The 23,378-nt window shown below is 39.1% G+C and overlaps 1 protein-coding gene across 1 annotated transcript; it reads right to left on the bottom strand.

The window, feature by feature from the left end:
• Positions 1-308: 308 nt before the first annotated feature.
• LOC119262060 (histone H3) lies at positions 309-792 on the bottom strand. Its single transcript, XM_037532974.1, has one exon. The coding sequence runs from the start codon at positions 774-776 to the stop codon at positions 366-368; it is 411 nt and encodes a 136-aa protein (XP_037388871.1). The 5' UTR covers positions 777-792; the 3' UTR covers positions 309-365.
• Positions 793-23,378: the final 22,586 nt, after the last annotated feature.

Here is a 23,378-nt window from a genome sequence, read left to right on the forward strand (position 1 = left end):
CCTGCACACCACACCACATTTAATTACACCGTATTTGCTTAAACTACCACTAAATAAGATATGTATAAATAGGAATGTGAAGTTTCACCATTTTATAAGCTGAGTTATCACAACACAAAGGGAAAAAAAAGAAAAAAAAAAAAAACAAAAAACACAATATGGCTCATTTTTAAATACAGAGTCCCATGATCCACACAACACAGTAACTACAGGCAGATTAAACTGCTCAGGAAATGAGCAATAAATTACATCACAGCGTTTAAGAGCTCGGAGTTTCCTAGAAAAATCGCTCTTAAGGACTGAAACAGTTTGGTGGCTCTTAAAAGAGCCTTTTGGGTGAGGAAGTTGTGGTCGCTCCGCTGAATCTAAGCGCGCTCTCCGCGGATACGGCGGGCCAGCTGGATGTCTTTAGGCATGATGGTGACTCTCTTGGCGTGGATGGCGCACAGGTTCGTGTCCTCGAAGAGACCCACCAAGTAAGCCTCGCTGGCCTCCTGCAGGGCCATGACGGCAGAGCTCTGGAAGCGGAGATCGGTCTTGAAGTCCTGAGCGATCTCCCGCACCAGGCGCTGGAAGGGCAGCTTGCGGATCAGCAGCTCTGTGGACTTCTGGTAGCGGCGGATCTCGCGGAGAGCCACGGTACCGGGCCTGTAACGGTGAGGCTTCTTGACGCCGCCGGTGGCCGGAGCGCTCTTCCGGGCAGCCTTGGTAGCCAGCTGCTTCCTCGGGGCTTTACCACCGGTGGACTTACGGGCGGTCTGCTTGGTTCTCGCCATTACGATAAACTCTGCTCTTCTCTGTAAAAGACAGAATGAGCTCGCGCGCACAGCGCGGCGCTTTTCTGCATTGGAGCTGCTCTCCGCTCATTGGGCGGCTTGAATATACCCGCCTCCCATTGGACGGCCGTCCACGCAGGCAGTCAAACGCTATTGGGCGGCTTGTTTCGCGCCAACATTTTCAAACTACAAGACGCCCCAAAGCTGCGGCTTCTCAGCGTTATTTTCCTTCTTTACTCGAACCCGCGTCCCATTGGCTAAACTTCTTCAGTGTGCCCGCCTCCCCACACGTTGGCCAAATCTTATTGGGCGTCTTACGCCGCGCCAACATTTTCATCAATAATCTTGTGATTCAATAATCACAAGACACTGCCCAACGCTTTGACCGCCGTCTTTCCTCATTTTGTTGTTTCACGTCCTGTGTAACTTCACTCATACTTTTGGTTCATTTATTATTACACGCCTGCTATTTCACCTTCCTCGCGTAGTTAGATGCTCATGAAGGTTTATTCATCGTGTTCGAGTAGTTTCTCATTTTTATTCAGTAGGTAACTGTGGGACGGTGGCGATGCCATGATCCTTTAATTTCTTTTAAACATACAACAACCTATAACAACCGATCGAAAACGTTTCTTGCATTAAAGGAATATAGAAAACGCTGCACTTTTGTCGCCAACGTGGGTGGCTCTTAAAAGAGCCTTTGATTATTTACGATTTCGCAAAAAGCCCACTTTACTTGGTCTTGGCAGGCTTCTCAGTCTTCTTGGGAAGCAGAACGGCCTGGATATTGGGCAGAACGCCACCCTGAGCGATGGTCACTCCTCCGAGCAGTTTGTTGAGCTCCTCGTCGTTACGAACGGCCAACTGCAAGTGACGAGGAATGATACGGGTCTTCTTGTTGTCACGAGCGGCGTTACCGGCCAACTCCAGGATCTCAGCGGTCAGATACTCCAGCACGGCGGCCAAGTAGACGGGAGCACCGGCGCCAACGCGCTCGGCATAGTTACCTTTACGCAGAAGCCTGTGTACACGACCAACAGGGAACTGCAGCCCAGCACGGGAGGAGCGAGTCTTGGCCTTCGCCCTGGCTTTACCACCGGTCTTTCTTTTTTTTTTTTTTTTTTTTTTTAAAGAAACTTTATTTTAACAAAAATATAACAGTTTACAATTAACAAACAAACATCATCATTACATACAAAATATCAAAACAGTTACAGACTTTATATTTTAAAAGGTCAGAAAATCCCATTTCTTACCTTCCTGTTTTTTTGTATCGATAGTCCTTCTTCTTTTCAGTTCCCGTATAATTTGACTAAAAACAACATCACTGGACACAAAAGCTTGATCTATCGTCATTCTCGTTCTTGTTTTCCACAGTTGACTTTTTACAATGCAAATGATTAGCCATAATAATTCCTTTTGTTGTTTTGGGAGAGAGTTTCCAAATAATCCATATGCTATTGTCTTCATATTCATTTGTATATTTATATTTAAGCTTTGTAATTTATTCCATGTTTCTTTAGATCTATAACAATCAAATAAAAAGTGTTCTAAAGTTTCTTCAGCGTCGCAGTTTGGCATGGGACATTTTATAGTCTTTACATAGCAGCTCCACCTGACTACAGTTCTTACAGGTAGTCTCCTAACAGAGATTAGCCACGATACATCTCTCAGATTTCCTGATAGAAGTTTATTGTTAATATTATCACATGCGTCTTTATATTCATTTGGTTGTAAATCTTTGTAAATAATCATATCCCTATAAATAAAGTTACATATTAGTTTATATATTTCTTTACTATGATCATTTATCCAGTTTATATTGAGATGTTTATGTTTTGCAATAAAATCTGAATACAGTAATTTAAAATATGGGAACTTGGATCTTTGGCCTCCTCTTTTTTCTTTCCAATTTGTTAATTTTCCTACCCAGGCTGCTTGTCTGTGAATGCCCCCAGCAATAACTTTGCAGGCTGCAATTTTAGTTTTGATTGCTAGGTCTATTGCTCCTAGACCTCCGAACTCAGTGCTTTTAAATAAAATATTTCTTTTGGTCACTTCTCTTGTGGTGTTCCATATAAAATTACAACAGATTTTATTTAGTTTTTTGGTCCATTTATCTGTAGGAGGAAATATAGAAGCTAAGAACATTATTTTAGATATTATATACGTTTTAATAACATTTATTCAGGTTTGGTAGCTAAAATTATGATTTTTAAACTTACCTATTTCATCTTTTATTTCTTTTTCTTTTTGTTCCCAGTTAAAATCGACACATCCTTTATTATTCAAAAATATTCCTAAGACTTTCATATTTTCTTTTTCTAAAACATTAATTGGGAATTTTTTACTTTCATCTCCAATCCATACACACTCTGATTTCTCTATATTTAATTGTGCTCCAGACACTTGTTCATATTCTTTAAAATGATTTCTTATTATGTCAAGTTCAATTTGTGATTTAATAAATACAGTAACATCATCTGCGTACGCTGTTATAATTATGTTTTTATCTCCAATATTAACTCCTTTTAATCTCAAGTCTTGTTTTATTTTTAGAATCAAAGGGTTAATGGCTAAGATGTAAAGAGCTGCACTAAGAGGACATCCCTGTTTTACTCCTCTACAGATTTTAAACTGGTCTGTCAAACTCCCATTGACATTAACCTGCACCTTCGAGTCGGAGTATAAACATTTGATCATATTAATAAAATTTAAAGGGAAACCATACATTTCCAGAACTGCCCATAAATATTCTCTCGACACATAATCAAAAGCTTTTCTTTGATCCAGAGCTACAACATAAAAGGACTGTTTGTTTTTATCACACACAAGTTCTCTTAAAGTGCTCAAATTGTCCCACATCCGTCTTCCTTTAACGGAGCACGTCTGTTCTTCTGTGATGACGTCATCCAGAACCTCATGTAGTCTGTTCATAATGATTTTAGCAAAAATTTTATAGTCCAAGTTCATCAGAGTCAGATGCCTCCAGTTATTAATGTCCCTTTTATCCCCTGTTTTATACAGCAGTGAGAGCACACCTTCATAAAAACTGTTGTACATAAAACCCTGTTCAATTCCCTCATTATACACCCGTGTTAATAAATTGCTCAAATCACACATATTTTTACTATAAAATTCTGCTGGAAGGCCGTCTTTACCTGGACATTTCTTAAGATTTAATTGTTTTATTGCTTCAGTAACTTCTTTTTCTAAAATTTTATCCCCTAAGTATTCCAAATTATTATTATTAAATTGAATGTTTAAAAATTTGTTCATCATATTTTTGTCTATTTTAATTTCTTTGTACATTTCTTCACACAAGGTTCTAATCACCTTTCTTATCTCTTTTGGATCTGCTATAACGTCACCATTAGTATTAAATATTTCCTGGATGTAGGAATTTTCTTTTCTTGATTTGTACAGAGACATAATTTTTTCATTGTTCTGGATTTCTTCAGAGTTAGCTCCAGCTAAAACCTGAATATTATTATATATATTTTTATTCATTAAATCTATATTTTCTTTAAGATGTGCCAATTCGTTATTTTCAGATTCAGTTCTTATCTTCTTGCATTTTAAATCAATATATTGTCTTATCATAGAATCATATCTTTTATTATTATCTGAATTAATTTTCCGAGATTTTATTTTTAAGAAATCTTTAATTTGTATTTTTAAGGTTTCCCATAATTCTCTATTATTTCGAGCAAAAATTCCAAGAGATTTTATTCTATTAATTTCAGATTTTAACTCTAATAAGACATAGTTATAATTTAATATATTTATATTTAATTTCCAATAATTATTTTTAATTTCACCCTTCAAATTAAGTTTAGATATTACAGTCAAATGATCAGAATTTAATAGCATTTTAGTTTCATATGAGCACACTTCAATTTCATTGTTTATATAAATTCTGTCAATACGACTGTTACATGTAGAACTAAACCTTGTAAAATCTATTTTATTAGGGTAAAGAATTCTAAAAATATCATTAAAATTTTGTTCGTGCATCATGGATTTTAGAAAGACACCTTCCCGGCGTATTTCACACGGTTTATTAGTAAGTCTATCGTTCTGGTCTGTAACTGTATTAAAATCTCCACATACAATAACACAAAAGCCTACACATAATAACACTTTAAGTTCTTTAAAAAGCTGCATTTTCCTTACTCTATCTTGAGCTGTATATATATTAATAATTCTAATTTTTTTATTTTTATAAAAGCAATCCACATAGATCAATCTTCCTGGGATTAATTCCCTATAGTTTGTAATTTTAAACAGTTTGTTATAAAATAAAACACCTAAACCATCAGCCTTACAATCTCCAATAGAGAAAAAGGAAACCCCTCTATTCCATCTATTTTTAACATCCTCTATGTCTCTATGTGTTGATAACCGTGTTTCTTGTATACACAACACCTCTAATTTTTCATGACTTAATATATTCAATTTACTTTCTCTATTAATCTTCGATTGTATACCTCTGACATTACAAGTAGCGATGTTAAGGAGGACAGAGGTCATACAGATTTAAAGTCATCTCTTTTTTTTCTTTTCAGTCATTGTCCTACCTTCAGTCCCAGGTAGAGTCTTCCTTTTTCTTTCATTTGTTGAGTTCCCATCTTCATCTTGATCCATGTCTCCAGCAGTTGAAATCATCGAAGTTGAAGAAGATGAGGATGTAAAAGTTGAAGAAGAAGAGGATGATGACAGGGATGAAGATCCTTCCTCCTTGTCCATGTTCCTTGCGCTCTTTGAATCATCCCCACTATCGCTCTCGGTTGAGATGCTGATGTTAATGGGGGTCTCTGTTGTTGCTCCACCCACACAGCTGGTACTTGTGTCCAGAAGGTCTTCTTGTTCATCCTCTTGGTTGTTCACCTTCACTTGGCTCATTTTCTTGATAACTGCTGGAACACTTTTTTTATTTATAGGTTCACCTGGTGGAGTTTGCATAAGGCGGAAAATGCGTAGATCTTTCGCAGTCTTGTCTTTCCTCAATTGAAGTTCTTTGTTTTTCCCTGGATCCCGGATACCTTCCTGGGAATCTTGTTCTTTATGTTCTGGAACAGGTACTGTAATCACCTTAGATCTGTTAGCATATGAATTCGGGCATGTGAAGTAGGTATGACCATCTTTAGCACAAAGAGTGCATTTGGCTATAAGGGTGCACTCCTTGCCTTTATGTCCAAAAGTTCCACATTGCCAGCATTTCGTTTTGCCACAGTCTTTAGCTTGGTGATCTGTGTCTTGGCATATAAAACACCTCGAGACTTGGCCATGATAAGTTATCTTCCCATTATGTGGACCCAAGGAAATGGAATTGGGGATACTGATCTCTCTTCCAAGATCATCATTTTTTATCTTGACTTGATATTTCCTAATTCCATACCATAAGCCATATTTGTCTACAGGTTTAATGACTGGTTTTAAAATAGTACAAAACCTGCTGAGGTAGGTTTCAATGTCTTCATCTAGGATCCGGCCAGTCCAGAACTTGACTATGATTGTCTTTTCGTCGGTCTTCAAGGGGGAAAACAAGTCAAAATCTTTCCATGTTGTTGAATTCTTCTCATGGTGGTCTAAAAAGATTCTCAGGGCTCTCTCAGTCCTAAAGCATAACTCAAACTCCTTTCTGTTGGGTAAACTAATAAAGGAGTGAATATCCTGGACCTGGAGCCACTGAGACTGGAAAATCATGTCTGCGATAAAATCTCTGTTAGGGGTTTCTCCTTGACCATTAAAACTGATCTTCACCCAAGATCTGACGCTCGCTGTATTGGCCGAGGCCATGCGGGACGCCGGTCTTTCCTCTTCCACTCATTTTGTAGTTCTCTCAACTTTGTCAATCTAAGCTGAAATAAAGTGCTCCGGCCTCCGAGCGCCTCTCTTATAGACAAAGCGGCTTAATTTCTATTGGCTGGAATTTGACGGCCATCCACAACCAATCCGCGTCGTCAAACTGTAGGGTCCGCCCACTGCTCTTCTCCAAACCGCCCGCATCTCCCCCTCCCCTTCATGCTGCCTCCCGTGTGTGTGAGAGGGAGACGAAGACAAAGAGGGAAAGAAATAGAAACATTCACGGCCCTGTTTTCTGGATTATTCTGTCGAGCCCGGCGCTTTCCTATAATTTCACTTCTGATTAGTAATGAATTTCTGTGGGCAGCGTGAAGGAAAATCGAACTATCCTAATCCTTTTAACCTTGGATTCAAACTTCAAACTATCTACAGCTACTGCAGGGCATGTACCTCAACCTTCTCCATCATTATTACCTACTTACTCTTATTTTAGGAGAGATTCAGAGCTCTCTCCGTTCATCCCACTAACACTGGCGTCTTCTGAAGACTTCAAATGCACCAACACACACACGAACATGAAGACGTACAAAAAAAAAACGTCGTACACACAAACGTACACTACATATTCACATACGCGTTGCGTACATGTTCCCTCCACCCCAGCTCTCATTCAGCCCCCTCCACCCCAGCTCTCATTCAGCTCCCTCCACCCCAGCTCTCATTCAGCCCCCTCCACCCCAGCTCTCATTCAGCTCCCTCCACCCCAGCTCTCATTCAGCTCCCTCCACCCTAGCTCTCATTCAGCCCCCTCCACCCCAGCTCTCATTCAGCTCCCTCCACCCCAGCTCTCATTCAGCTCCCTCCACCCCAGCTCTCATTCAGCCCCCTCCACCCCAGCTCTCATTCAGCTCCCTCCACCCCAGCTCTCATTCAGCCCCCTCCACCCCAGCTCTCATTCAGCCCCCTCCACCCCAGCTCTCATTCAGCCCCCTCCACCCCAGCTCTCATTCAGCTCCCTCCACCCCAGCTCTCATTCAGTCCACTCTCCTATTCCTCGCGAAAGACTTTGTTCTCTTTCCGCGCATTCTGATCTACTTGTGTGCTGTAGAGCACAATTTGAACAAATGTACTCCAAATAAGTTTTGTTATTGCTCTTTTTCATTAAAAGGCATCACATTTTTGAGCACCTTTGACAGGTTGAGTTCTGCCAAACTATTTTCAGAAATCATGTATTTTATTCTGTATTTTGGATGTCAAATTACTGTTGGATTGTCTTGATTTTCTACTTGAAAACATCTTAAACTAAAAATGTATTTATCCAGATGATTCTGTGTTCCAGAGTTAAATAGATCCGTGTAACACGTATAAGGTTCTCCTAAGGGATTTTGAACGGATCTATCGGCTTCTGCTGGAGAAGAGCGCTGCGTTTAACCATTTCTGCTGTAAAAGTTGCGACGCCTTGACGATGAACAACGGCTTTACTGCCTAAACGACATTAGGTTTGAAAAAACGCTGCTAGATTCAGATTCCTTTATTGATCCCAGGAGGAAATTGCAGTGGTCACAGTTGCAGCCATTATGTAAATTAAAATCACTGACGCTTCAGGGCGTAAACCACTTCCATGGCGGTGACCGTCTTCCTCTCGGCGTGCTCGGTGTAGGTGACGGCGTCCCTGATCACATTCTCCAGGAACACTTTGAGTACGCCGCGAGTCTCTTCGTAGATCAGACCAGAGATACGCTTCACACCGCCACGGCGAGCCAGAACCCCAGTTTACAATGTCAGTCTGATTTGCAATAGGCTCAAACTCCTTAAACACTACATGTGTAAACCTTCCCAGAGACTAATCAGTGAGTACATGCAAGCAGGAACTCCTTAAGGAAAACCAAAATTGAACATTGGTGTAGGTTGGGGTCTTTCATGTGAAATAAAAGGAGAATTTTCTGATAAAATCAGAATCGTCTTTTCAAAGTGTTCATCATGTTCAACATTCGATTCCTCCTCTTGGATAAGCTGTAAAGTCACTCAGCACAAATTAACAGCACACTGTAGTGCACCGAGCCATGTTGGTCCAGTTAAAAACTGAAGCTTCAAGCTCAAGTACATCTCAAACTGCATAGAAACTGTAGATATCTTTGACTATAAGTCAGCAGCAGCCATGAACATGTTGTTAGCAAGAGTTTTCATTTCAGGCTGTTGTAGACCATGCAACATGTGTTTTTTACCCATTTGTCTGGCAAACTGAATTGTAACTTCATTTACTTCATCATGCTGGTCTCTATTTTTTTTAATTAACTAATATATATTTTAGTAAAATAACTGAGATAAATGTAGACCTGCTTGTCATTTCTTCCTGTCAGCTTCTAAAGACCACCACTCGGACCACCACATATCATCACATAATATGCACAGATATGCGCAGATTGTGCCATAATGTCACAATAAATGACTTTTAAAATGTTCTTTTTCAAGAAATGTGACAATCAAAAGTGTTAATGTGCTGTAAATCAATGCAAGCTAATTTCATGTGTCCTTTCCTCACTGCTCACCTGCTTGCACTGTAAAAAAATGGCTCATGAGATGAACCTAAAAATTTCATGTAGTAACAACTGAAGTGATTTAAACATCAGCCACTTTTTCACTTTTTGCTGCTGTGATCTATCTTCTTATGTTTCACTGCATTGTTTAATAATCTATAGAATCTCTAGAAGACTGCCTGTTGTGTCAAATTCCATCCACTCTACTAGACTTATTAGACAAATGAAGATTGTACCACTTAAGATGGGGGTACCCCCTGCTCTAAATAAATAAATAAATAAATAAAAATACAAATACACTATATTTCCAAAAGTATTCAGTCTTCTGCCTTCACACGCATATGAACTTGAGTGACATCCCATTAATACATCGGGTTTAATATGATATAATATAAGCTTTAACTCTTTTGGGAAGGCTTTCCACAAGGTTTAGGAGGGTGTTTATGGGAATTTTTGACCATTCTTCCAGAAGCGTGTTTGTGAAGTCAGACACTGATGTTGGACATGAAGGTCTGGCTCGCAGTCTCCGCTCTAATTCATCCCAGAGGTGTTCTATCGGGTTGAGGTGTAGGCCAGTGAAGTTCTTCCACACCAAATTTACTCACCCATGGCTTTATGGACCTTGCTATGTGCACTGGTGTGCAGTCATGTTGGAAGGGGCCATCCCCAAACTGTTCCCACATTGTTGGAAGCATGAAATAGTCCAAAATCTCTTGGTCTGTGGAAGCAATAAGAGTTCCTATCACTGGAACTAAGGGGCTGAGCCCAGCTCCTGAAAAACAACCCCACATTATAATCCCCCCTCCACCAAACTTGTCTCCACTGCTCTGGAGTCCAGTAGCGGTGCTTTACACCACTGCATTCGACACTTTGCATTGCCATTGGTGATGTAAGGCTTGGATGTAGCTGCTCAGCCATGGAAACCCATTCCATGAAGCTCTCTACGCACTTTTCTTGAGCTAATCTGAAGGCCACATGAAGTTTGGAGGTCTGTAGCGACCCTGCAGAAAGTTGGCAAACTCTGCGCATTATGTGTCTCAGGATCCGCTGACCCTGCTCTGTCATTTTACATGGTCTGCCACTTCGTGACTGAGTTGCTGTCATTCCCAATAGTTTCCACTTTGTTATATTTTCACTGACAGTTGTCTATGGAATATTTAGTTGCAAGGAAATTTCATAACTGGACTTGTTGTATAGGTGGCGTCCTATCACGGTACCATGCTGGAGCTCACTGAGCTCCTGAGAGCGACAATTCTTTCACTGTTTGTAGAAGCAGTCTGCAGGCCTAGGTGCTTGGTTTTATACACCTGTGGCCAAGGAAGTGATTGGAACAGCTGAATTCACTGAGTTGGAAGGATGACTGAATACTTTTGGCAATATGGTGTACACTTGGTTGCATGGTTTAGTTTGGGTGTGCATCTTTTTGTAGATCATTGAGACAATACTTGAGATGCTATGCTATATTGTTAATCTCTCCTCCCTCCGAATTTCCCACTCTAGCATTAAGCCAAAATGTTCTCACTGTGATCTGTTCTTCAGGCATGGACAAGCTTCTGGCATGCTGCCATTTGCCCAAATCATACTGCTTCTGTTTATTGGTGAGAATGAAATATGCATACAACTTTTATTAATTTCTGCAAAACATAATTCTATGTCATCTGTTACAGTGGTTTTAGATTAAGAGGCCTGGCCTTGTTTATATTTTTGCTCTTTATTTTTCAGGTGATGTATATTCAAATACAATCTCTCCACTGGAAACTCTTTTTGTAACTGAATCAGGGTGTTTCCGTAATCCTCGACCACCTGGCTTCTCCAGACAAAAAGAATGGATTTGTTGATCTCCTCTGCTGCAGTATCAGTCCCAAAATCCCCAATGCTATTTAGCACTAAGAAGGCACACTGGGCTCAACTTAGTTCTTTGTCTCTTTGGGGCGAATGTTACAGTACGGTATGGTACGGTTGACAGAGGTCCCACTGCCTGAAGTGGTTTCTCTACTGTCCTGTTAATCAATCTCTCTCTCTTTCTCTCTCTCGCTCTCTTTATTTGAGCTCCTGAGCATCGTCTGCCTGAGTCATCACGTTAGCCATCAAAGCTGCTAGAGTCACCAGAGCTCCATCTCTGTTGGCTGTTTTGCACCTCAACTGCATGAACTGACCCTCCTGATGCTGCTGCTGCTGCTGCATAAACTCAATTAACCACTGCTCCACTTATATTCTCGTATTTTATAATAACACTGTTTGCTATCCGGGGTCAACCAGAGGAGGATGGGTTTCCCTTTTGAGTCTTCAGGTTTCTTCCTCTTGCTCTAAGGGAGGTTGTTGTTGCCACTGTCGCCATTGGCTTGGTCTTGGAGGCTTGGACCCAGATTTTTCTGTAAAGCTGCTTTGTGACAACTCCTGCTGTAAAAAGCACTATATAAATAAACTTTGATGTGACTTGACTTGACGAATGACTATGTAGTGTTTCACTGTACAGATGGGTTAAAATGCAGAGGAGAAATTTAACTCTTGTGGGACTAATAACGGTCACTTAACTTTTTTATTATTATTAATTATTTTATGAGCTTATATGATTATTTTAAGACCACATCACAATTCTATATGTCTATGTCAAAAAATAGAAAAAAAATATTAAAGTTATTTTATAATAACTAATAAAAGTGTCTACCAAAGCTCATAAATAATAAACCCATGCATAGAAATCAAGCTCAGCTTAGTTTCCTACTCGCCAGCTTCTCATTTGAATTTTCTGTTCCACCTTAAATGTTCCTGCAGTTATTCTGAGGTGCCTTAAATGTAGAACGAATTTAAAAGTTGGGGAATACGAAGCCACATCAGCTCAATAAATGCATCAGTTTACCTCAATAAATAATCCTTGATCAACAAATGACCTCAGACTTTTGCTCGGAGACGTTTACTGAGCAGTTAATGTGCAGCACAGCGAAGCTACAATCAGCCGTTGGAGCTGCTGAACATGGGCCATGTGATGAACTGGCGACCTCTCCAGGTGTATCCTGCCTTCCGCCCAATGACCACTGGGATAGGCTCCAACAACCCCCGTGACCCATAAGGAAAACCGGCTTAGAAGATAGACTTTTAAACTTTCATACCTGGCTTCAGAATACCTGCCTTTCCAAAGGCTTGACTTTTATAGACAATTTTAACCTCTTCTGGAATCACCCCTCCTTCTATAGATCTGATGGGATTCATCCCAATAGGCTGGGTTCTCAGATTTTAGGACATAATATGCTTTTCTCTGTTTTTAATTTGAAATGACAACTCAAGACCTACAATGCAAGTTCAATTATACCAGTAGTCATTAATAGTAGGAGACCTAGGACCAGCATTTTTACAAGAAATACCAAGAATCCTCATAATTTTAATGTTTTTATTAATCGTGATAATCTTATCAGCATTAAGCCATCTCTAATTTCCATAAACCCCCAAGAAAACTGTAATGATAACCCAATGAGTAGTGAGAGTTTTAAGAAAAGAAAAGGTTTAGGTATAATGCATCTGAATATTAGAAGCCTACTACAAAAAGATAGAATGGATCATCTTAAAATCCTGGCTGCACAGTTTGATCCTGATATAACAGTTTTAACAGAGACCTGGCTTAGACACTGTACCAATGATGAAGACATAGCTTTAAATAATTTTATCCTCCATAGAAAAGACAGAGTTTCAAGGGGAGGGGGAGTTGCTATTTATATCAGTGTAAATTTACAAGCTAATGTTTTATGTGCAGTATCCAAAGAAAAATGTTATGAGTTCTTAGCCCTCCAGGTTTCACTCGGAAAAAATAACTCTTTTGTTTTAATTGGGATATACAGGCCTCCCTCTGCCCCACACTCTGCAGTCGAGGAATTAGAAGATCTTTTATCCAAATTTAGTGCTTCTGAATTGCTGGTCCTTGGTGATTTTAACCTCAACTGGCTTTCTAATGAATCCGATCACTTAAAGGAAATATGTGGCAATCTTGACCTAACACAGTTAATCAATGAACCGACTCGCCCAAATCTGAAAGAACCCACCAAGGCAACCCTGATAGATCTAATACTCTCCAATAAAGCTGACAAAATTACTGCCTCAGGAGTTTTTGAACTTGGCATAAGTGATCATTGTCCCATCGGATGCATTAGAAACAGTTGCACAAACAAAACAGGCTCTCGGTTGGTGGTTAGAAGAAATTTTAATCATTTTAATGAGCAAGCTTTCCTTTCTGACTTAGCAATGAGTGAAATCCACCTTACACTAGAAATCTCAGATGTTGATGGGGCACTAAACCACTTCAGTAAAACTTTCCTAACAGTGGTAAACAAACATGCCCCACTCAAAAAGTCAAGAATCAGAGACAGATCAAGTCCCTGGTTTACAGGTGAAGTTTCCTCATTGTTTAAGGCCAGAAATAAAGCCTGGTCAACTGCTAGACGCTCAGGGGAGAGAGACCATTGGCTTATCTTTAGACAGCTGAGAAATAAATGTACTTCTGCTGTTAGAAAAGCTAAATCAGAATATTACTTTAGCTTAATCACCAGCACTAGAAACCCTCAAAACATCTGGAAAATAGTAAATGCTCTAAAAAATAATTCCCCACTTTTTCCAACAAGCGTTTTAGTTGACGATCAGCTGATTTCTGCCCAGAAGGAAATATGACAAGCCTTTAACTCACATTTTGCTGCAGCTGGCCACATCTTTGATAAGAATAGCACAAACCCATTGAATAAAACTGATCTCAGCTCTACTGTTTCTAAAACGCATGGTCTTTACTCACTCCAGCCATTTTCTCCATATTTAGTTGCTAATGCCCTGGCTAAAATTAATCCACGAAAAGCCACTGGAGAAGATGGGCTGGACCCCTTTTTATTGCGTCTCGCAGCCCCGATTATTTTAGAATACATTTTATACATTTTTAATCTTTCAGTTTTATCTTGCAGAATTCCCAGTGTCTGGAAAACAGCTCATGTAATTCCTCTGCGTAAAAGTGGTGAGACAACAGATCTGAATAATTATAGGCCAATCTCAAAACTGTCATGTTATCAAAAATACAATAATCTCTAGTAAACCAGCAATTGAAATAATTTCTTATGAAAATTCTGTTTTTATCTAAATATCAGTCTGGTTTCAGAGAAGGTCACAGCACTATCTCTGCTACGACACTGGTTTTAAACAATCTTTATTAAGACATAGACAAGAAGAAACATTGTGCAGCTGTTTTTATTGACTTAACAAAAGCATTCGACACAGTTGATCATACTCTTCTTTTACAGAACTTAGAAAAGATTGGCTTTGATGCAACTGCGCTGGACTGGACCCAAAACTACCTCACTGACAGAAATCAATGCATGACATTGAATAATTATAAATCAGAGTTGGTATCTGTATCTAAAGGTGTACCACAAGGTTCAATTTTGGGTCCAGTCTTATTTAATATCTACATAAATTATATTGCTACCTCTGCTTCAACCTCAGACTGCAAAATTCACCTTTATGCAGATGACACGATTTTATATTGCTCAGCTGATTCTATTCATGCTGCAACAAGAAAATTACAGAGCTCATTTAATGCTCTGCAGGTGGCGTTATATAAGCACAAACTAGTTTTAAATGCCACAAAAACTAAGTTCATGCTGTTTTCCAGATCTTTTAATACTGATTTTAGTACTGTAAATATTACTACCCTGGCAGGATCCACTATGGAGAGAGTCACGGAATATGGTTATGCATATGCATATGGCTGGATGATAAAGAAAAAGTTTTAAACCACACATAAATAAACTAGTCAGTAAATGCCGACAGAAGCTGGGTTATTTTTATAGACATAAGTCCTGTTTCCCCATGCACGCCAGAAAAAGACTAGTTGAAGCAACTTTACTATCAGTGCTGGACTGTGGTGAAGTTATTTATAAATATGCTCCCTCCAGCTCTCTCAAATTACTGGACCCAGTGTATCACTCTGCCCTGAGGTTCATCACTGGAGATCCGTACAGAACTCACCACTGTGAGCTGTATGCAAAAGTTGGGTGGCCCTCTTTAACGGTACGAAGGGAAACACACTGGTTGATTTTTATTTATAAGACACTCTCCGGTCATTTGCCAGAATATATCACTTCATTGATGAATATAAATAACAGTAATTATCAGACTCGCTCTAGTAATTGGATCAGCTGCCAGGTACCAAGAGTTTTTACTGAACTGGGAAAATCTGCTTTTAGTCACAGCACCAGTGAGCTGGAATTCACTACAGGAAACACTAAAACTCAGCTCACTGATGTCACTCAGTCATTTTAAACTTTTAATATCAAACCTCCTACAGACAGCCTGTACCTGTTTTACTTAATCAGATTTATTCGTGACTTTTATTTTTGTGTTAGTTCTCCTTAGTTCTTTATCTCTTTTTATTTATTTATTTATTTCCTCTCATTTTATTTTTAAGTTTTTTTTTATCATTACTTTTTTTTAAATTTGTGATATTGTACTATTACCTTACTAATTTCTTATCTATTTTTGATCTTAATTTCTTACCATTTAAATCTCAAGTTCTATTTTTATCTACTTTTATTTTTTTTTCACTGTTATTTTAAAATTTCTTTTAATTTAAAATGATTAAATGTAGTTATTATTTTCTTTGTCATGTCAATCCCTGTTTTTGTAAATGCTCGGCTACATTGAAAATGAGGGTTGCCCTCAATGTACTTCCAAGTCAAAATAAAGGTTGATTGATTGATTGATTGATTGATTGATTGATTGATTGATTGATTGATTGATTGATTGAAATGTCAGCCGTTTAGATTACAGCTTTCATTTGTCATCAGTACAAACACAAATTGAATGAAATCTTGTCAGTAGATCCAAATACACTGATTAAAGTGCTTTACACATTTAAAAAGTGTTTCAAAAATCTGTTTTACTGCCTTTGCTAGATCAGTTATGGTTTTATCTCATTTAATCCACCGCAGCTCCGCTGAGTGAACTTGAAGTTGACAACCAAATTGGTGGCAGCGCGATTGTGACATCATCATAATACAATTGATAGGAAAGTGCAGACATTAGAATGTTGGGTTTGTTGCAGAATGATTGGATAGGACAAAGTTCTATATGGAATGATGTCATAATGACTGTAACATCATTTGGGAAAACCCAGAGTCATGGAGAGAGAGAGAGAGAGAGAGAGAGAGAGAGAGAGAGAGCGAGAGAGAGAGAGAGAGAGAGAGAGAGAGAGAAAGAGAGAGAGAGAGAGAGAGAGAGAGAGAGAGAGAGAGAGAGAGAGAGAGAGAGAGAGAGAGAGAGAATCGTTTCAATGGAAGTTCAAATTGCTTGATGGTCACGTGATTTATGTGACACTTCAGATAATTCCAGGAAATTCTTTGAGGCAATTTAAACCCATAAACACAGAGCGACAGAACTGCGTCTTTTGGTATTTAGCTGTCAATAACTGCATTGATTCATGTAGCAAACCAACCTTTGCCAGAACACACACGTTTTTTTAAGCCGCTTCTCCCTCTGGGAGTTTGGGGGGTGCTGGAGCCTAACCTAGCGGTCATCGAGCGAAAGGCAGGATACACCCTGGACGGGTCGCCAGTCCATCGCAGGGCAGACGGACGCATTCACACACACTCACACCTAGAGGCAGGGCTATTTATTTATTTATTTATATTTAAATTAAGTCATTCATATTTTAATATAAAGCAAAAAGTTAACAGTTACACCTTCTTGAGCCGTTAATTTAGCAATATTGGTTTTTAAATCAATTATCTAGAACTCCACAGAAGACCACAGAAGAGCTTGTCCCTACAGTCATGCGTAAGGGGTGACGCCGTATTTTGAAGATAAAAAAACACATTTTTCTGCATTTGTAACGGCAATAATCTAAACATGGCTGTGGAATATAGAAATTAAATGACATTAAAGAAAGCAAATGATGGATAAGCATGCTAAAATATGCAATGAAAGATCCCCAGGAGTCGTGTCGCTGGAGTTACCACATAACGGAAAATATCTTATTTTGAAATAAAAGTCACACTGATCACATCACTTGACTTCCTTTTACCTGTTTTCTGAGGATCTATGAAGGAAAGCACATGGTGAATCCACTGTGTCTTTCAGTTCTCAGAGATTTTCTCATTTAGCTCATGATTTCATATGAAGCTTTTAGCTGAAGTCACTGGTGTGACAGACTGTATTCTGAGATAAAAGTGAAAAAACAGATCATAAATGGATTAAATTCCATATTTTAGTGGATTTTCCAGGATTGACTATGATGTGGTTTGATGCTCTGTAGCAGTTGTTTTGTAAAATGTGTTGTTTGTTTTGCGTTGTTACTTTTCTTATGTGTAACACCGATGAGGATCAGTAACACCAGTGACTCCTATGGACAGATAGAAAAGTGGACGTTTCTGTAGAACAACCCTACTTCAAGATTTCTGTAGTTTTTCTCCCTAGCAAATGTATTAATGCATGTGTGACACCCACAAAGTTTGTTTGTGTTTCCTTTATTATTATTATTATTGTTGTTGTTGTTATTGTTAGTTACCTTTAGTTAAATCTGCCATATTAATCCTCGTCTCAATGCACATCAGTTCTAAGCTTGGCAATAGAATAGCAGGTATCCCTGCTATTCCCTGATGCTGCCAGAAGGGAGCGGTGTAGCGCTGGCTGTGCTGTGATTATCTACGGTAGTCTGTACATTTCCTCTCAGACTATGTTGGGGGGGTGCAAGGATAGATGATTCGTTTTAGGTGTTAAGCGTCATCCAACATGGGGCATCGGTCAGAATGCCAGGTAGAGGAATGATGAGGAGACGATGGGCTTGGTTATCGAATTGTATTCTTAGAGGTCATTCAAACAGGTAGCATTAATATTCACATTCTCAGGAAAGCGAGATGAGTTGACATTTCTCACAGTCTGAGAGGGTAGAGGAAACAAGAAATAGAAATAAGGCACCATAAAATACAAATAACAATCTGTAATTACGTTAACAGTTAAGTGCCTGTAATGCACTACAAACATAAGTCACTGGCGATTTCTAGTAGTAAACACAGCCTAGTCACGGAGCAGACATTATACAGTCTCATCTAGAGGTCAAAGGAGGTAACGCAAATGTGACATTCATCTCCCGAGGACAGAATTTCCCCGAAATATTCTCAAATGGTATCGAGGCAGGTAGTGCTAAGCGCTAATAATAGGCAACTTAGAAACATATGGATTTACAGACAAGTAAACGAAACGGAGATGTGAGGAAATGCCACCACCATTACTTAAGAACTAAAGGGAACTTCGCTTGAAGGTAAGATTTAGACTATAAATCGGAGCGTGCCCAACAAATACAGCTCCGTTGCTAATACAGGCTGATGAAACAGGAAACTCTAAACACGAAATCAGGAGATTCTACAATAAAAGTCCCGGCCTTCTGTACAGACTAGCCAGGCGTTCGTTAAAGCGAGTGGCGTCTTCTGTCTCGTCCTTTCAGCCCTGTTTTTCAGGTGAGCGCTGTGTTAGAAATACACCGCACCCCTCCTGAACTAGTTAGTCCAGCGTCTGGGAGCAGATATCAGCACGTTTTGTGTCAGCTTGCGTGCGCAGAGTCGAGGCTTAGTAGGTTCCAGAAATGCAGAAATGAAAAAAAAAAAAAAAACCTTTTTAGTTGCTTGTGTTTTAGCTGAGCTCCTGGGTGAACTCCACTGTTCCACTGTTTAATATTCGTTTAGGGGTTAAAGATGTTTAAACGAGCTAAAATGCATTTTAACTGGACGTGAAAGTTTCCCCACCCTATTCACATTCACATCCCTGGGTCTCCCTACCCGCCATGTTCGGGTCGTGCCGGGGGTCGGTCACTAGTTTTACAGATTTGATGTCCAAACCCAGCGTCGATTTGATGGAAAAAAGGATAGATGACAATGTCTCAGATGTATCGTTGACAAATGTCAAGAAAGTGTTTTTTTAGTTCATATTCACTAAATATTAATAGTAGACACTAAATAATTCACCATGTATAATGAATATTCATAGTTCACAGTACACAATTCACAGTGGATGTTGAATAATTCATAGTGAATATGGAATAATTTGTAGCAATTCCATAATAATTTGTAATAAATGCTGTATTATTTAAAATACAGTATCATTCATAGCACATACTGAAGAATTCATAAGAGTCACCACTGTAAAAATCTCAGTAGATACTGAACAATTCACTGCAGATACAAAATAATTCAGAATGAAGAGAATAATTAATAGAAGCACTAAATATTAATGGTAGACACGAAATAATCCATATTGGGTACTGAGTAAAGCACAGTAGATATTGATTTATTTAGAGCAGTTACTATATATTCATTGCTGATACTCAAAAATTCATAGTCGATAAGTAAAAAATATATATAGTATATAATCCAAATACAATAGACAGTGCATACGAAATAAATCATAGTAATTATGTAATACATTGTAATAGATACTGAATAATCCATAGTGGGCATTCGATAATTTGTAGTGCATATGAAATAATGGATATAAATTTCATAATTATTAACAAATATTAAATAATTCAGAGGTCATTATATGAATAAAAGCTGATAGTAAATAAATAATCGCAGGTGCTGTATAATTCACAGTGGAGAATTAATAAATCATAGGAGGTAAAGAATATTTCAAAACCATCATGAAACTTGCACAGCAGTGACTGAATAATTCTCAGTACATAATATTTACAGTAAATACTGAATTCATATGAAATATGGAAAAATTCATATTTCATACTGAATAATTTGGTCCTGAATATTTCAGAGAAGTAACTGGAAAATAAGAGGGTGTTTTTGAAATCATTTTCCAGACTGAATAATTCAGTGTCCATTACAATTGACTGTGTTTCTATGAAAACAGAAGCTGAGACTATGCAGATAACGGTGGCTGATGAAGTGGCTGCTGAAGTCATCAACAGTACCATGAGCATCTGTCTGGAGGGGTCTGAAGAGAAACATCTGGGTAAGTACAGAAAATGAGAAGATAGTGAGATGAAAATAACACATTTAGTCAATATTAAAGCTTAACATGAGCCCTTATCTGTCTGAATTCATTCACGATCATCTAGTGAGCTCCAACCCTGACACAGGTAAAGTCATCAGAGAGCTCCTGGACATCCTATTTGATGATGCCCTATGGGTGAGTGAAAGACACAAAATGACATATTTGAAATATTGAAAAATGACAAACTGGAAAACCAACTAATGAAAGCAGAAAATGAGACACTGATGAACGATGGATGATGAAGCTCAGTCAGAAGCTATAGATGAGCTGATTTTATCATTAATCTGCCTTAATTAATACAAATTCTGCTCGCTGTATTGTAAAAGAAGACGATCAGGTGCTGAAGATGACAGTGAAGCCAATGACGAGCAAACGCACCCTGACCTGGAGAAGTCAGAGCCCACCAATATCCATCCTCTGGGTAAGAAATGGAAATCATTAGCAGATATAATGATGACCATAAAACAGCTGCTGCGAATAGTTTCCTGATCACTAATTAATAATTAATCAATGCTGCATATATTATGATACATAAGTAATAATCATAACCAATCACAGTGATTGATCTGGACAGCGTTTCTCCGTATAACAGCAGGAGATGAGTGGCTGAAGCTGAAGGACCATGTAGCTGAGGAACATCTGGACCTCACAGAGGCTTCAGACAGTGATGACCAGCCTCTGGGTGAGTAAATAAGATAAATCTCAGATTCTGGAGTCGGAACACAACAGAACATCTGTTCACAGCAAAAATACTGGCATGGATGTGCGGTTCTAGGAAAAGGCCTCAATTGGTATAGAACTGTTACATGATACAAAGATGCTTTGGTCATTAAAAGGGCTCTTTACACGTGAGAGCCATCCACTAAAAGGGTCATTAGGGAACCAGATATGGTTCTTCTAAGGAAAGAACTCTTACTCTTTTATCAATACATTAAAAAAAAAAACAATTTGAATTCAGAGAAAGATATCAGCGTAATCAAAGCTGAAGCTCAGCATGAAGCCACCAAAAACAGGCTGAACGTCTGCCTGGAAGAGAGTCAAGCCCCAGAGAACCAAGGTCTGAGTAAGTGACAGAAAGAACTGTATAATATGCTCATAATAACTAGAACAGTTGTGGTGTGGCTGGGGTTTTGATGGGTAATTGATAGGGTACTTTAGGTGGTTATGAGGTGGTGGCTAATTTGTTTATAGGTAGTTTTATGATATTGTAACATCTTCTAGAAATGTTCTTCATGTTCCTTCTTGGTTATTGTTCTACAATTATTCTCTGGGGTTTTTCTGACAAAGGGGCTGGTTCACCTTTGGGGGTTTGTTTGTTAGATCAGACAGGAACTGGGTATTGGTTGGAGTTGAGCGCTGATGGAGTGCAGATGTGAGTTAAATGTAGAGCTGGCTGTTAGCTAAAGCCTCACTTATTGTACGGCGTACCGAGCACGTCAGCTTCTGCATCAGCCATGTGTCCTTCAATAGCATTAACATTACAGCATTATAAATGGTTGCTAGGGTGTTGCTAGGGGGTCACTAAAGTTATGTTGTTGTGATGTTACTATTTTGTTGTAGTGTTTTGGTGTTTGATATGGAGTGGCTAGGCCACTGCTATATCATCCCAGACGGTGGCCTGACTGTTGTTTATCGGTTAATGTTATTCTAGGTTGTTGCTAGGGAATTACTGTGTAGTTGCTATGGATTTTCTGGCAGTTGCTAGGGAATTGTCATGTTGATTACTAGGCAAATGAAAGCTCTTTAAAAGCACACCTCTCACAACCAGAGTGAAAATGAGTTGATTGGTTGTGAGCCTCAATTAGATAAACTGATTTGAAATACGTTGTAACTTAAATGCTGGTTACTCTTTCTGGGCTCCAGACTATCTGAGAAAAGCTGGTTACTGATTTAATCTAATTTTGCTCTCTTGCTGAAATAGACATAAAGAAAAGCCACCCTCCTGAGGAAGAAGACACCAACAAGAGAAAAACTAGGAGAGGAACAAGAGGAAAAGGGCGGAAAATCGTCTATAATAAAGAAAAACATCCAAATGACAAACTAGATGGACAGGTACATGTACAGATTTTAGTCCTTGTCATGGTCTGTAATCTGCAGATCATGTAGTTCTTATCATGGTCACTAGATTGTTCATCATTTAGTCCTAGTCATAGTCCCAAAACTATGGATTTTCTTGTGCTATTCAGGGTCCTTAATCTGTGGATCTTTTAATTATAGTCTTCGTCGCTAATGTATGGATCTTCAGTCCTAGTCATAGTCTTGAAAGTATGATTATTTTTGTTCTAGTAATGCTACTAAAACTATGGATGCTTTAGTCCTATTCTTGGTTCCTAAACTGTGGATCATTTAGACCTTGTCTTGGTCCCGAAACTGTTTCTTTTAGACCTTGTCTTGGTCCCTAATCTATGGATTTTATTGTCTTAGTCATAGATTCTAATGTGTAAATCTTTTAGTTCTAGTCTTGGTCCCTAATCTCTGAATGTTTTACTCCTAGTTACGGTCGCTAAACTATTAAACATTGTTTTTATAGAGAGGTTCAAGAGGTTCTTCTGGACAGACAAACAACGTAAAGAACTGCGGTCATGAAAACAGGGAGATGGTCCGTCCCAAACGGGTGCAGTTAGAGTGAGATGGTGAATCTGATGATGTCCTACATACGTTCACAGTCTGGAAGACAGGATGGACTGAGAGAACAGCAACAGAAGGACTCCACTGGTGGCAGGACTACATAAAGAACCGTGGTGTTGATCACAGTTGGGCGCAGGAAGAGATGGGTGACGGATATGATGCAGTGCAGTTCAACCTCACATACTGGAGGACAGGATTTTTTCCGAATGGCGCAAATGAACATCTAAGACCGGGGAGATGGACAGAGAGAGAGAGAGACAAAGAACCAGAGAGAGACAGAGAACCCAAGAGAGACAGAGAACCTGAAGAAAAAATTATGCACTCACACAAATACAATCACACACACCACTGACACACACACACACACCACTGACACACACCCACACACCACCAACACACACTCTCTCACACACACATACACACACACCACCAACACACACTCTCTCACACACACACAAATTTTCTAAGCTGCTCATCCTTCAGGTTACAGGGGATGCTAGAGTCTATCTCAGTGCTCACTGGGCAAAAAGCAGGCAGCAGCTTGGACAGATCACCAGTCCATCACAGCAGACCAGAATCTCTAAATAATTAAACAGGAAAAAAA

Source organism: Pygocentrus nattereri, chromosome 2 (genome assembly GCF_015220715.1).
Source record: "Pygocentrus nattereri isolate fPygNat1 chromosome 2, fPygNat1.pri, whole genome shotgun sequence".
Lineage (NCBI taxonomy): Eukaryota > Metazoa > Chordata > Actinopteri > Characiformes > Serrasalmidae > Pygocentrus > Pygocentrus nattereri.

Bases quoted from the DNA above. Each gene is read 5' to 3' on its own strand.
- LOC119262060 (XM_037532974.1), bottom strand. From the start codon at position 776: ATGGCGAGAACCAAGCAGACCGCCCGTAAGTCCACCGGTGGTAAAGCC.